Raw genomic sequence first — 17,073 nt, 5'->3', positions numbered from 1 at the left:
GAGCTTGGCATATGTAAAGATTTTCCTCAAAAGAACATGGAAGTTTATTTACCACGGAGGAAAACACTATAAATTTGACTGTATTAAAATTAAAGGCTTTTCTAAGATACTTGCATCCTAAGGTTCACTGCAGCACTATTTACAACACCCAGGACATGGAAGCAACCTAAATGTTCATCCGCAGAAGAATGGATAAAGAATTTCTGGTATAAGGAATATTACTCAGAGTATTCATAAAAAAAGAATGAAATAATGCCATCTGCAGCAACACAGATGGACCTAGAGATCGTCATACTGAATGAAGTTAAGTCAGAGGAAAGACAAATATCATATGATATTGATTACACATAGGATCTATAAAAAAGTGTACAAATGAACTTATTTACAAAACAGAAATACAATTACCCATGTAGGAAACAAAAATTATGGTTACCAGGGGAAAGGGCGGGGAAGATAAATTAGGAAATTGTGATTAATATAACACACTGCTGCTGCTAAGTCGCTTCAGTTGTGTCCAACTCTGTGCGACCCCATAGACAGAAGCCCACCAGGCTCCTCCATCCTTGGGATTCTCCAGGCAAGAACACTGGAGTGGGTTGCCATTTCCTTCTCCAATGCATGAAAGTGAAAAGTGAAAGGGAAGTCACTCAGTCGTGTCCGACTCTTAGCGACCCCATGGACTGCAGCCTCCCAGGCTCCTCCGTCCATGGGATTTTCCAGACAAGAGTACTGGAGTGGGGTGCCATTGCCTTCTCTGTATAACACACTACATATATATAAAATAGATAACTAATAAAGACCTACTGCAATTGAACTCTATTCAATACTCTCTAATGGCCTTTATGGTAAAAGAATCTTAAAAAGTGATATATGTATATGTATAACTGATTCACTTTACTGTACAGCAGAAACTAACATGACAATGTTCATCAGCTATAATCCATTAAAAATTAAAAACAAAACGTTACATTAGTTTCAGGTGCACAATAAAATGATTTGATATTTACATACATTGTGTATGCTACAGGAAATAAGAATACAAAATAGAATTTTACAGTAAATAAATAAAATTAAAGGCTCTTCTAACCAAAGACTTACATGCTGACTGTAAGAATTATAACCAATAAGACAATCAAATAAGCACAAAAACTTCAACAAGAACTTTACAAAACTAGATATTCAAATGCTAATAAGCAGATGAAAATGTGTCCCACCTCATTACAACAGGAAAATTTCAATTAAAAGCACAATGAGATACTAGTACATACTCACCAGAATGATAAAACTAAAAAGATGGATAGTATCAAATGCTGGTGAAAATGTGGGGGAAAAAAGTCATTCTATATAAATTGGTACTATCAGTTTGGAAAATTCTGAATTGTAACTATGGTAGTGGTTACATAAACATATGCATTTGTCAAAACACAGAGAACATGAGATATAAAGAGTAAATTTTTTACTTATTTAAAAAACAATTACCCTTCAATTAAAAAAAAAAACCCAGATATGAAAGGAGACCAAAGTAGAATACAAACTCTAACAAATATAACTGTATTACAAATGAATAATGTAACCATACTGAAGTGGATAGAATAAAAAGAACTAACTTAAAGTTACTTTTGGATAACAGCATCTTGACTGCAGGGAGATCAAACCAGTCAATCCTAAAGAAAATCAGTCCTGAATATTCAATGGAAGGATTGATGCTGAACCTGAAACTCCTAAATTTTGGTCACCTGAAGCAAAGAGCTGACTCACTGGAAAAGACCATGATGCTGGGAAAGACTGAGGGCAGGAGAAGGGATGACAGAGGATGAGATGGTTGGATGGCACCACTGACTCAACTGACATGGTTTGAACAAACTCCGGGAGTTGGGGATGGACAGGAAAGCCTGGCATGCTACAGTCCATGGGGTCACAAAGAGTTGGATACGACTGAACTGAACTGACTAGATACTGTAGGGTCAAAGACAAAAAAAACTGTAAACTAACACTGTATGTCAAGGAAATGTGTTTCACACAAGGGTTTGGGAAAGCAATTAAAAACTACTTTGTTGCTGAGTTGCTAAGTTGTGTTCAACTGTTTTGCCACCCCATGGACTGTAGCCTGCTAGGGTCCTCTCTCTATAGGATTTCCCAGACAAGAATACTAGAGTGGGTTTTCATTTCCAGCCCTAGAGGCTCTTCCCCACCCAAGGATTGAATATGTATCTCCTATATTGGCAGGCAGACTTCTTACCACTGCACCACCAGGGAAGCCCAAAAACTACTTTAGGAAGAAACAAACAGTAAGTATAGCTTATATAACGAAACCAGAACTTTCAATATCAGAGTAAGAAGTTATAAATAAGCAAAGGAAGAAGGTCAGAAAGAACTTTATTGTTGGACTGGAATCAAAGGTTATCAGTCTGAACTCATGGAATTTAAATATATACACGGATAGAGAAATAAATATAAACAGGTATGGAGTCATGGGTTTTTTAAATATACATATACTGCCAATCTAGTTGTAAGAGGGTCTAGAAGCAATGATTCTGAAGTAGCAATGAGCATATCTGGTACCAGATTTGTGTTTCTAAAAACATTTGCTAAACGAAGCAACAAAGGATTAATCTCAAAAATATACAAGCAACTCCTCCAGCTCAATTCCAGAAAAATAAATGACCCAATCAAAAAATGGGCCAAAGAACTAAACAGACATTTCTCCAAGGAAGACATACAGATGGCTAACAAACACATGAAAAGATGCTCAACATCACTCATTATCAGAGAAATGCAAATCAAAACCACAATGAGGTACCATTATACGCCAATCAGGATGGCTGCTATCCAAAAGTCTACAAGCAACAAATGCTGGAGAGGGTGTGGAGAAAAGGGAACCCTCTTACACTGTTGGTGGGAATGCAAATTAGTACAGCCACTATGGAAAACAGTGTGGAGATTTCTTAAAAAGCTGGAAATAGAACTGCCATATGACCCAGCAATCCCACTTCTGGGCATACACACCAAGGAAACCAGATCTGAAAGAGACACATGCACCCCAATGTTCATCGCAGCACTGTTTATAATAGCCAGGTCATGGAAGCAACCTAGATGCCCATCAGCAGACGAATGGATGAGGAAGCTGTGGTACATATACACCATGGAATATTACTCAGCCATTAAAAAGAATTCATTTGAACCAGTTCTAATGAGATGGATGAAACTGGAGCCCATTATACAGAGTGAAGTAAGCCAGAAAGATAAAGACCATTACAGTATACTAACACATATATACGGAATTTAGAAAGATGGTAACGAGCGCAGCGAGGACCATGTTGCTTCCGAACATCCTGCTCACCGGTACACCAGGGGTTGGAAAAACTACATTAGGCAAAGAACTTGCATCACGATCAGGACTGACATACATTAATGTGGGTGATTTAGCTCGAGAAGGGCAGTTATATGATGGCTATGATGAAGAGTATGACTGTCCCATTTTAGATGAAGATAGAGTAGTTGATGAGTTAGAAAACCAGATGAGTGAAGGTGGAGTTATTGTTGATTACCATGGCTGTGATTTCTTCCCTGAACGCTGGTTTCATATAGTATTTGTGCTGAAAACAGATAACAGTATTTTGTACAAAAGACTTGAAAATAGGGGTTATAATGAGAAGAAGCTAAAAGATAATGTTCAGTGTGAAATTTTTCAAGTTCTTCATGAAGAAGCCTTAGCATCCTACAAGGAAGAAATAGTGCATCAACTGCCAAGCAATAAACCAGAAGATCTAGAGGATAATATCAATCAGATACTGAAATGGATTGAGCAGTGGGTCAAAGATCACAGTTCTTAACAAGAATGGCCACTGCACAATCACTCTTGATATCTCTCTGCTGATGTCACATAAATTATTCAGTTATCAATAAAACTTTCTTATTGAAATTGTGCTGTTAGACTAGGAGGTGGATAGTATAAAGGTTTATGTTTGGGTTTTTTTCTCTATGAGAAAGCTAAACTCAAATATAATGAATAATACTATTAAGGATTGAGAGTTAAAACTGTAAAAGTTTATTACATGAGAAAATCAAGATGATCTCTTAAAATAAAAAACAGGTTAAAGATAAAAAAAAAAAAAAAAAAGAAAGATGGTAACGATAACCCTATATGCAAAACAGAAAAAGAGACACAGATGTATAGAACAGACTTGTGGACTCTGGGAGAAGGCGAGGGTGGGATGTTTCAAGAGAACAGCATTGAAACATGTATATTATCTAGGGTGAAACAGATCACCAGTCCAGGTTGGGTGCATGAGACAAGTGCTTGGGCCTGGTGCACTGGGAAGACCCAGAGGGATCAGGTGGAGAGGGAGGTGGGAGGGGGGACCGGGATGGGGAATACATGTAAATCCATGGCTAATTCATTTCAATGTATGACAAAAACTACTGTAATGATGTAAAGTAATTAGCCTCCAACTAATAAAAATAAGTGGAAAAAAAATAAAAAAATAAAAACATTTGCTAGTAAAAAGAGCTGGGGTTATATGAAGAAGTAGTTGAACATCTCATGTTGTCAAAAAGGAAGGTAGTGCTTTAAAAAGTGTGGGACAGAGCAGGATAAAAAGCCTATATATTGGGTGATTCTATTTTAAAAAGAAGCAAAACAAATTGTTAGCAGTAGAAGTGAAAATAATGGGTAAATTTGGTGGGGGTAATGATTATGAGGGGAGCACAAGGTGTGGGTTTTAAAGTGCCAGAAGGGTTCTTTTACTTGATCTGATGGTCACTGGCATAGGTATGAAAATCATAGGTATGATGTGCCAACATAATGAAAATCTGAACCAGCTGTGTATCCATACTATATTTCAAAACAAACCATACAAGATATTTTATATTTTGATTACAGTGGCTGTTCCATGTTAATTGGTAAAATATATGTGCATTCTACCATATGTAATCTATACCTTAATAAATCTGAATAAAGGTCCTTCCAAAAATAAATTCTATGATAAGGCTAACCTTTGCCTAGGGTAAGCTGTCTTCCATTTTGCTTTCTAGCTTTGATAGAAAGGTGGGTGTTGAAAGAAGTCTCATTTCTTGACAAGCCTGAGATCACTAAACCATACAAACCATGCCCCAAAGATAATACTTTGTCAGGAACAGGACAGTTCCACATATGTCATTCTAGATTATTTTCAACTTCTGGAATAATTAAAGGACTTTGTCTTTTGTGGTTACAAAACATTTAAAATGGAACATGAGTTAAGAAGTTACCTTTTTACATTAAAAGTTAAGAAAAATTAACATTGTATAAAACCTCATCTGGTAAGAAGGTTTTCCTAAGAAAGCCATGCATAGATGTTCTGAAAGAATGCTACTTAATTTGTTCCATCCACGTCATTACCAGTACCTATGCCAATAAGAACAAGATTTAAAATTGGTTTGGCTGTAGTGGAGAACATTTTCAAAGTGATTTATAATAATATTTTCTAGCAGTAGGAGTTGTGATGATGTGCTGACATTATTCTTTCAGCTGCTGAGATTGTTTTTCCTTTAGAGTTTGCATTTTCTTTTGCACACCTTCTATGCTTTATGCCTACCCGAACTGCAAATCACACTGAGCTTTTCTTAGAGAGTAATAGACAGCCCTGAGTGTTTTCAAAGAACATGAAAACTTAACTAGTAAATGGGGTGACAAGTTTAAGGACTCAAGAACATGAAGACAAAAAACTTCAATAACCCGATTTACTCATAAGAAAATGACAAAAGACACTATGATGTGACTATCTTAAATTACAAACTTCCTAGAGGCAGGAGACAATTTAAAGTAGTATGTATATAGATTGTTTTTTACTGTGGATGAGTCCTTGTTACTTTGTGATTTATGGAGAAAGAGAAGGACTCAACAAGGCCTGACTTATTGAAGCATTAGATGCTTAGCTGCTAGAAGATTTTGTTTCCATTATCCCACAGGATCATAGAACTTGAAGCAACGTTATCAAATCACTTAATCCAGTGGCTCTCAAAGTGAGAGAAGAGGATAGTAGCATTGCTATATCACCTAAGGGGCTTCCCTGGTGGCTGAAACAGTAAAGAATCTGTCTGCAATGCTGGAGATCTAGGTAAGATTCCTGGGTTGGGAAGGTCCCATGGAGAAGGGAATGGCTATTCCAGTACTCTTGTCTGGAGAATTCCACCATCAGAGGAGCCTGGCAGGCTATAGCCCATGGGGTTGCAAAGAGCCGGATTTGACTGAGTGACCAAGTGCAGACACATTATCAACTTAGGGAGTTTTTTCAACAAATTCACAACCTTGCACTTCTCTTCCCCCAGACTCTATCACCTCCATTCTTACACATCTTCTTGAGGATATATATTCTAACTCCTCATAGGGATGTATCAGGTTGAGGGGAAGGTGTTTTTATGAAGGGAGGGCAATATTTACCAAAAGCCCACTAGGTGATTCTAATATAACAGCACCAGTTTTCCAATTAAGAAACTCTGACCAAGTCTGTTTTTCTCTTTTAGGGCACAATTATAATTCAAACAGGTCAGAAAGCACTCTGGAAGTATTCACAAAAGTCTACAGTTTATTCTTCAGTGTACCTATTTCATTGTCTCATAACAGCTACTGTGTAAAATGTGTTATTTTCAATTCAGAACAAAAGTCCTATTGCTTCTTCCAATTTTCAGTGATATATTTAGTACAGAAACTTGGAAAAACAAACTTGCTACAAAGATATAAATATGTATATATGTGCATATATGTATATATTTATACATGTGTATGTAGAAAATCTTTTTTTTCCACTGCAATCCTTATTTTAGTAAGATGTTAATATTTGAAGACCTTATTAGCAGCTGTTTTGCGGTAGGTAATCTTCAGTCTTAGTTTTTCTAAAGTTTATAGACACAGAAATGATTTCCCTAACCTGACTCCCATGTTACCAACAGGTTCATTCAACATTTATTAAAAGGATCAAAATGGATAGAATCAACTTTTCTTTTCTTTCTGCCTTCATCCCTAGTCTCTTACTCATTACTTTCCAGTCCCTCTCCAATCCCTTCACTCCCCCAAAAGCGCAGAACTCAATTAGCCTGCAAGCAATGAACCAATGATTAGTATGTGACAAAACCTCTGGGCTGGAAGGATACAGGATGGATTCCCAAATGAAACAGAAGTGACCAAAAAAAAAAGGAGTAAGGGTAAAAGTCTTTAGATTCACAAGCAATTTATGAAAGAGGAATTCAAAAAATATATATTTACAATATAAGAGAAAACAGTTTATCTAGACTCTATCTCAAAAGGAGAAAGGTCTCCAGAATTAAATACCAAGGAAACTAATTTTGTTACATTATTGCTAAATGCCACAAACTTAGCAATGATCATTTTAAAAGTACTCTACAGCGCAAGGTTTAAGGAACAATGATTCCTAATTAGTGTTTTCATAAGTGTGTTAGCACTGCTTTGTGCCATTCTGGAATGTCACTTATAGTAAATTAAGGGATACTTTTTTCCCCCATCTTCCATTAGTTTAATGCTACGAGGTGGGAAAAAGCTGATCCATATTCAAGAGGGAAGGAGGAAAAACAATAACAAATTGGCATCTCTTCTGTGAATTGCCCCACAGGCCAAGCATTTTTATGTTCTTAATCATTATTAAATGACTTAACATGACACCCAGAGCCTGGCGAATGATTGCATCCTGACATGAGAACGAATTACAAATGAAATGAAAGATCAAGCCGTATTAGAGGATTGCCTCTCGGAAATGAAAATCTTTAATTCTCTTTTATTATTGACATTTATTTGGCTGCCATGAATAACAACACAGCAAAGAGATTCAGCTATGCTTCTGCATTGAATAGCTTATCCCAGGGCTCAAAACTGCATTAACATTTATCATGTTTGCTTTTGTAGCTGACACCACTGAACAGATTCTCTATCCATCTTGTATTTATCATGCATTGCAGATATAGTGCATCCTCTAATTTAAGTTCATTTTCATAGAGTAGGAACAGCAAAGATTAGCCACTGTCTTTCCTCAAATAAATTCCTGCTGGTAAGCATCCCTAAGCATGGTTTAATAGATTTAATAAAAAACAAAATGAGTTGACAAGGAAATTCAGTCACAGGAAGGGGAGGCTAATTTTAAAGGTTTCAATTTTGGGAAAATTGTGCAAATTCACAATGAGGAAGACACTTGTACAATATGTAGATCTGGAATATATAAAGCCTTAAAATAAATGTCTCCATAAAGAGCAACAAATTGCATGTTTTGAATCTGAAAGCAGTATACCAGTTCCTGTAAGATAAAAAAATCTGCATGTTTTTCACTTTTCCAAAGAGATCAGTGCTGACAGGAAGAGGCTACATGGTATAGGAAGACAGCAATCCAGGTAGTTATTATTAACGCAGGGCTATCTTTTCATGACCCTTTTCTCCCTTGTACACATTTACAACTTGGCTTTTCCTGTTACCACAATTAAAAATTATATACTACCTGGTGCCTTTGCCTACATGATCTTCTTTGACTGGACGGCCCTCCTTTCTTTAAGTTCCTCCTAAAACTCAACACTTAGCAAGGATATCAATGTATCTTAGGAAAGGTCCTTAATATCTCTGAATTTTGTCTGAAAAAATATTTTTTTTACTTTTCTTTCTGTTTCATTCACTTTTAATTATGGAGATTTTAAAACATATGTAGAGGTGGAAGTAATAACATAATAACCATCCCCCATATATCCATCACCCAGCTTCCACAATTATTAACTCATGACAAATCTCATTTATCATCCCACTTCACTATTTACCACTCGCTGAATTAACTTTGAAACATAATTTTAAGTAAACTTCTCAATCTTGATCTTGACAGTTCTAAAATAAGAAAGTTGAAATAAATTAACTGTAGGGTTCCTTCTTCCCACAATTTGACAATAGTTTCTTCTTTTACCTATTTCAGGCTTATATATTTACTTCAACAAAAAACCTATTACATATTCTCTATAGCATCTTTCTTCAAGATTTACTGATCTCCTTCTATATCTCCCATATAGTCTGTACCAATAATTAAGAAATATAATTATACTTTGTTGTATTCGTTGAGTTTTCCATGTGGCGCTAGTGGAAAAGAAGCCACCCGCCAATGCAAGAGACGTAAGAGACATGGGTTTCTTCCCTGGGTTGGGAAGATCCCCTGCAGAAGGAAATGGCAACCCACTCCAGTATTCTTGCCTGAAGTAACTCATGGACAGAGGAGCCTGGTGGGCTATATAGGCCACGGGGTCGCAGAGAGTCGGACACGACGTAAGTGACTTTTAATGCATGTATTCACATTTTGATGTGTACCAATTTTATTTCTCAGCTAGATCTTTAAGGCTATTTTAAATTTCAGTGTTCTGCAGAGTACTGAATAAACACAAAAGTAATAATTGCTATTGTTTATGACAGTGATTAATGAGCTGATTGGCTTTAATCCTAATGATTCAGAGAATATTTAAAGGTTTTTTTATTTTGGCTTTAACAGTAGGCAGCATCATAGTGACAATATTACTCATTTCAATGAATAAATGCTTTATTTATTAGATGAAACTCCTATGACAGTTATAAAATAGATGGCGGAGTAAACACAGAAGTGAGATTTCCTTGAAGTTTAAAAATAAGAAAGTAACTTACTTCTGAATTCTACTTGCTCATAATCAGATAAATTTATTTTATCCAAGCATGGTACTTGGTAAGTAAAATTTATTTATTTATTTATTTTCAGGAAAGACATTTCTAGACTGACAATATCTCCAAAATTTCAAAACAAACAAGTCAAAGTGGATTCACTTAACTGAATTTTAATAAATATAAGTTCTTGAAACTTTTTTTACTGGGAGAAGATATGTGTATATATTAAAATAAACAATAAAAGGTACATTTTTACAGATATAGAACAAACAGTCCTAAAATTTGCAGGGGACCAAAAACTGCCCTGAATAGCCAAAGCAATCTTGAGAGAAGGAATGAGGCTAGAGGCATCACACTTCCTGATTTCAAATGATATTACAAAGGTAGAGTATAGCACTGCAGAATAAAACAAACACATTTGTCAACAGAACAGAACAGAGAGCCCAGAAATAACACACACATATGTGGTCAATTCATTTATGACAGAAGAGCCAAGAGGACACAATAGGGAAAGGACAGTTTCTTCACAATAAGCGGTATTGGGAAAACCAGAGAGCCATAGGCAAAGGAATGAGACTGGACCACCATCTTACAACATACATAAGCATCACTTTAAGGTGAATGAAAGACTGGAAGCTAAGACTTGAAATCAAACAACTCTTAGAGGGAAACAAAGGGGGTAAGTCCTTGACATTGGTCTTGATGATGAATTTTTGGATTTGACACCAAAAGCAAAGGCTAAAATAACAATAACAAGTGAGAGTTAAAACTAAAAAAACTCCTGTATAGCAAAGGCAACTATTAACAAAATAAAACACAACCAACAGAACAGGAGAAAATATTTGCAAGTCATATACCTGATAAGGGTTTAACATTCAAAATATATAAAGAACTCATACAACTCAACAGTAAAAGAGCAAATAATCCAATTTAAAAAGGGACAGAGGATCTGAATATACATTTTTTCAAAAGAAGACAACAGGTGGCCAATAAGTACATGAAAAAGGTACAAAAATAACTACTCATCAGGAAAATACAAATCAAAATTATAATGAGGTATCATCTCATACCTGTTAGAATGGCTAAATTATCATAAAGATAGAAAATACCTGTTGGCAAGAATGTGGATAAAAAGGTACCTTTTTGTACTGTTGGTAGGAATGTAAATTGGTGCAGCTGCTATGACAAACAGTATGGAGGCTCTTCAAAAATAAGTAGAATTACCGTAAGATTCAGCAGTTCTACTTCTGAGTCACGAAGGAAACAAGAACTCTAACCCAAAGAGATATCTGCACCCCCATTTTCGCTGCAGTATTATTTACAATAGCCAACACACGGAAAAAATCTATGTGTCCACTGATAGACACTTAGAATGGACAGACTTCAGAATGGATAAAAATAATGTACATATACATCAGCTCACACATGTGCACACACACATGGTGAAATATTATTTAGCCACAAAAAAGGAAATGCTACCATTTGAAATAATAGGGATAAAACTTCAGTACTAAAAAAAAAAAAACTTCAGTACTCTACACTAAGCAAAATAAATCAGACAAATACTGTATGATCTCACTTACATGTAGAATTAAAAAAATAATAACAAAAAACTCAAAGTCACAGATACAGAGAACAGATTGGTGGATGCCAGCAGCGGGAGTTGGAGTGGGGGTGACAGTAAGTAAAGTGCATGAAGGAGAGCTTAAAAAGAAAAATGTACACTGTTTTGAGTAATTTATAATAGAAAGTATACAAAATTTTAAAATAATGATTAATCTCTATAATACTGGGTTTTTCCCACAGCTTCCCCATGTACCTGTAGCCAGTATGGTGTCCTCTCTCCCTTGGGTGAAAATCACGATTCGCTGCCTCTTTGAGTTGACTTTTGGCAGAGCCTGTGCCTTTCTGGCTATTTCTTTAATGTCTTCAGTCTATCAATAGAAAGGAGGAAAAATATGCTCATAACCAATACAATAAACTAAAATTTTACAGTACATTAAGGATTTAGTTTATCATGCTCAAAATAAGAGAGACTTGATCATAGAGTTATTACATAAACAGTTTAGGTACATACAGAAGTAAACAGAATAGTACAACAATCTTCAAGGAACCTATCATCAAGCTGCAATGATTTGAAATTTATGATGCATCTTATTTCTATTTATCTACCTACCTTTCATATTATTCTTATTTCATATTATTCTTAAGGAAATCTCAAATACTATATAATGCCACATGTAAAATGCTTTATTATGCATTTCTGAAAGGTAATGATTCAAACCTAACTATTATCATATTTTTAATTAATGATAATTCTTTAATATCAACAAAAGCCAGTTTTCAAATTTCCAATTAATGAGAGATTTGTAAAAAAGAGTATTACTGAATTATTTTAGAGGCTTACAGAGAGCATAATTATGCTGATTCTGGAAATAATGCAGTTAATATAATAAGTTTTTCAAAGAACTAAAATGAAAGCGATGCTAACCATTTTCTAGAGACTTAGATTTTTTAAAGATAAAGTTTAAAAAAGTACAAATTAGTTCTAGAAACCCTCATGCTGTTTTTCATGATCACAATAGGCTGCAAAGTTTTATATCATAAATGTCCTGTCTTGAAATCTGATTCTTGAGCTATGGGTTAGATTTTTAGAATCATGTTTTCAACTTTTTTGGATTGAAAAATGTATTTTCATTAGTTTTTGAAAAAACTAATTTATTTTTTTGGTTATGCTGCGTCTTCATTGCTGCATGCATGCTTTCTCTAGTTGCAATAAGCAGGGGCTATCCTCTAGTTGTGGTGTGCAGACTTCTCACTGTGGTGGCTTCTCTTGTTGTGGAGCGCAGGCTCTAGGCACGTGGCTTCAGTAGTTGTGGCTCATGGGCCTAGAGCTTGCAGGCTTCAGTAGTTGTGGCTCATGGGCCTAGAGCTTGCAGGCTTCAGTAGTTGTGGCTCATGGGCCTAGAGCTTTCAGGCTTCAGTACTTGTGGCTCATGGGCCTAGAGCTTGCAGGCTTCAGTACTTGTGGCTCATGGGCCTAGAGCTTGCAGGCTTCAGTACTTGTGGCTCATGGGCCTAGAGCTTGCAGGCTTCAGTACTTGTGGCTCATGGGCCTAGATTTTGCAGGCTTCAGTACTTGTGGCAGGTAGGCTCAGCAGTTGTGGCACGTGGGCCTAGTAGTTACAGCACGCAGACTCAGCAGTTGCAGTGAACAGGCTTAGCTGTTACTTGGCTTGTGGCATCTTCTAGGACCAGGTATTGGACCTGTGTCTCCTGCATTGGCAGGCAGATTCTTATCCACTGTACCACCAGGGAAGTCCTCAACAATTTTAGATAATTTAAAAATCCATGTTTGAATTCAGAGGGCTGCTAAAATTGTCCATGGTCTAGAGTTTGTTGGCAGCTTCCTCTATCACTGTGCAAAGTTTAAAAAAGCTATGGAGAGAGAAATATATACCAGAGTGGAAATATATCTAATAAAAGAAATTAATTAGGATATATAGGACAGAAAAATTTAGGTAAGCAAAGCAGACAAGTCACATTGGCTACAGACAACATCAGAAACCATGATGCTTTTAAAGGTATGACAATGTTTAATGAAATATTCGTATGCTATTTAGTCCAAAATACCTAAGAAATTCTGGACGATATATGAATCTAAGCTTCTCCTAAACCTAACACCATGATTCCTGAGGAATAGCAATTTCAGAAATAGCAATTTCTGAAAAAAATAGCCATTTGTCGTTGGACAATGCTACTGATCTTTCAAACATGCTGACTATTTCACTTTTGTTTGCTTATTTTAGAAAAGAACTATGCCTGAAACTCTGATGAGAAAAGAAATTCCCTCAGTTTGAGGGGAAAGACTATTAAAAATAACCAGTGACATTTGAAAGGATCCCCCCAAATGACAATGTCTTATAATAATAATGTCTCTAATAAATATATACATTAAAATTACATATAATCTCCAAATCTCTTTACTACAGACATATTTTACTAATATAGGATTTTTGCTTATGATTGAGTACAGTTCATTTTTAGTAAAGATAGGAGGCAAACTCCAGAAAGATTCACTTTACCACCTTATGAGTGGAATTGTATGCATGTACTGGATGATTTTTAAGTAGCGATCCTTCTTAAAAGTGGTATAAGGAATAAATTAAGAGTGAGATTTGGTTGTCTTATACCAACCCTGTGAAAAAAGAGAATGTTTTGTGGGAGTTTTGGTAACCTAATCAAAGCAACATTTTTTTCATGCCTCAAGTTAAACCTTATAAAAACAGCAATTCAGGATTGAAACAAACTTTTCAAATATAAAAGATAAATCTTCACAGAAAGATTAAGCTTTATTCTATTTGTATCCATATCAATAGTTCCATTGTGCACCAAATCAAAGTATCGCACACTAGGCTTTGAGGAGTCATTGCTTTGCCCTCAACAGACGATTTCCATCTAGTATAAAAGCTTTTCTTAAAACTTCAATTTTGCCTTCCTAACCATATATATTTCGAATTCTGTAAAATTTGAAAACATGAACCTCTTCCTTATCTTCTTGTAGTTCTTTCTCCCATATATCTGCTCTAACATATCTTAACAGAATGATGAAATCACAAGGGATTTTAGAGTAAGACACAACTGGATTTACTATTTTTGACATTGCTGTTCAGTTGCTCCATCGTGTCCAACTCTTTGCAACCCCGTGGACTGCAGCATGTCAGGCTTCCCTGCCCTTCATCATCTCCCAGAGCTTGCTCAAACTTACGTCCATTGAGTTGATGATGCCATCCAACCATCTCATCCTCTGTCGTCCATTCTCCTCCTGCCCTCAATCTTTCCCAGCATCAGGGTCTTTTCTAATGAGTCAGCCCTTTGCATCATGTGGCCAAAGTATTCGAGTTTCAGTGTCAACATCAGACCTTCCAATGAACACTGACTACAGGAAAAACCATAGCTTTGATTTTATGGACCTTTGTCAGCAAAGTAATATCTCTGCTTTTTAATATGCTGTCTAGGTTGGTCATAGCTTTTCCTCCTATTTGTGTGACCTCAAATAGTAAATTTTTATACATGGAAGATCTGTATAAAAAAGATCTTAATGAACTGGATTACTACAATGGTGTGGTTAGTCACCCAGAGTCAGACATTCTGGAGTGTGAAGTCAAGTGGGCCTTAAGAAACACTGAAGTAGAAAAAAAAAAAAAAAAAGAAAAAAGAAACACTGATTTTTAATAGAGCAGTGGATGTGATGAAATTCCAGCAGAACTATTCAAATCCCTAAAGGATGATGCCATCAAGGTTCTGCATTCATTATGCAGGCAAATCTGGAAGACCCAGCAGTGGCCCCAGGACTGTAAAAGGTCATTTCTTATCCCAATCCCCAAGAAGGGTAGTACCAAAGAAGGCGCTAAACATTAGACAGTTGCATTCATCTCCCATGCTAGTAAGGTCAGGCTTAAAATCTTGCATGTTAGGCTTCAGCATTATGTGAACCAAGACCTTCCAGATTTTCAAGCTGGGTTTAGAAAAGGAAGAGAAACTAGAGATCAAATTGCTAACATTCACTGGATTATAGAGAAAGCACGGGAATTTCAGAAAAACATCTATCTCTGTTTCATTGACTACGCTAAATAAAGCCTTTGAATGTGTGAATCATGATAAACTGTGGAAAGCTCTTAGAGAGACAGGAATAGCAGATCATCTTACCTGTCTCCTGAGAAAACTGTATCTGGGTCAAGAAGCAACAGTTAGAACCCTATACGGAACAATTGATAGGTTCAAGATTGAGAAAGGAGTACAACAGGGCTGTCTGCTGTCACCCGGTCTGTTTAACCTACACACTGAGCACATCATGGGATATTCCAGGCTGGATGAGTTACAAGCTGGAATCAAGATAGGCAGGAGAAACATCAACAACCTCAGATATGCAGATGATACCACTCTAATGGAAGAAAGCAAAGAGAAACTAAAGAGTCTCTTGATGACGGTGAAGGAGGAGAATGAAAGAGCTAGCTAAAGACTAAATATTAAAATATTAAATATTAAAATTATTATTTTATATAGCATTATTTTATATTTATTTTTATTATTTAATTATAATTAATTATATATTTTATATAATCATATGTATTTATATATATTATACTATATATTATATAATTACATATATTTATATAATTAAATATATAAATTATATATTTAAATAAATAATATATAATATGTAATATATAAAATTATATATTACTACTTTATATTAAACAATTTAGTTAATAAAAATTATTTATTATAATATTATTATATATTTATATTATATAATAAATAATATATACTATATTATTATATATAAAATATTATATAATATAATATTAATAAATAATTAATTAAATATATTAAATATATAATAATCATATACTATATATGAATGATAAAATTATTATTTTTATATAATTAAAAATTAAATATTAAAATATTTAAAAACTAAGATCATGCATGGCATCCAGCCCCCTTACAACATGGTAAATAGAAGGGGAAAACGTGGAAGTAGTGACAGATTTCCTCTTCTGGGGCTCCAAAATCACTGCAGACGGTGACTGCAGCCATGAAATCAGAAGATGATTGCTTCTTGGCAGGAAAGCAATGACAGACCTAGACAGAGTGTTGAAAAGCAGAGACATTATACTGCCAACTAAGGCTGGTACAGCCAAGGCTATGGTCTTCCCAGTGGTCCTGTACAGTTGTGATAGCTGGACCGTAAAAAAAGTAGAATGCCAAAGAATTGATGCTTTTGAACTGTGCTGCTGGAGAAGACTCCTGGAAGTCCCTTGGACAGCACGGAGATCAAACCAGTTAATCTTAAGGGACATCAACCCTGAATACTCACTAGAAGGACTGAAGCTGAAGCTGCAGTATTTTGGTCATCTGATGCAAACAGATGACTCAGTAGAAAAGTCCCTGAATGCTGGTGAAGATTGAGGACAGAAAGAGGAGAGGCTATCAGAGAATGAGATGGCTGTATGGCATCACTGACTCAGTGGACATGAGTTTGAGTACACTCTGGGAGTTGGTGATGGACAGGGAGGCCTGGCGTGCTTCAGTCCAAGCAGTCGCAAAGAGTTGGACACGACTGGGCAACTGAACAACACAGCAGGTAAATATACCTCTCTGAAACGTCATTTTCTCATCTACAAAACTAAGACAATAGTATTTGTGTTAAAAGATGTTGAGAGTGAAGTATGCTAAAATTAGTTGGCAAAAGTCTGAAGAGAAACAGGGCATTTGCTTAGTCTTATAGTATCTCTCTCTAAACATCTTCATTACAAAAGGAAAAACAGAAATGTTAACAGTGGAGAAGGTTGACAGACATCCCTTTACCCCCGTGATCAACTTTAGTGATGCTTAAATTAGTGGGTAAAATGGGATAT

At 35.7% G+C, this 17,073-nt stretch overlaps 2 protein-coding genes across 5 annotated transcripts in view; one reads left to right on the top strand and one right to left on the bottom strand.

Moving 5' to 3' along the window:
• ADK (adenosine kinase) overlaps positions 1–17,073 on the bottom strand; it is a 533,995-nt gene that overhangs the window by 82,444 nt on the left and 434,478 nt on the right. For all 4 annotated transcript variants that reach the window (XM_070470873.1, XM_070470876.1, XM_070470874.1 and 1 more), the window contains one exon: positions 11,469–11,583. In XM_070470873.1, the coding sequence (XP_070326974.1) occupies positions 11,469–11,583 (115 nt within the window). The remainder of the gene's footprint in view (positions 1–11,468; positions 11,584–17,073) is intronic.
• LOC139035927 (adenylate kinase isoenzyme 6) lies at positions 3,306–3,922 on the top strand. The gene has a single exon (XM_070469861.1). The coding sequence runs from the start codon at positions 3,315–3,317 to the stop codon at positions 3,831–3,833; it is 519 nt and encodes a 172-aa protein (XP_070325962.1). The 5' UTR covers positions 3,306–3,314; the 3' UTR covers positions 3,834–3,922.

The sequence above is a fragment of the Odocoileus virginianus genome, chromosome 7 (genome assembly GCF_023699985.2).
Source record: "Odocoileus virginianus isolate 20LAN1187 ecotype Illinois chromosome 7, Ovbor_1.2, whole genome shotgun sequence".
Lineage (NCBI taxonomy): Eukaryota > Metazoa > Chordata > Mammalia > Artiodactyla > Cervidae > Odocoileus > Odocoileus virginianus.
This window is presented reverse-complemented; position numbering and strand designations above follow the sequence as displayed.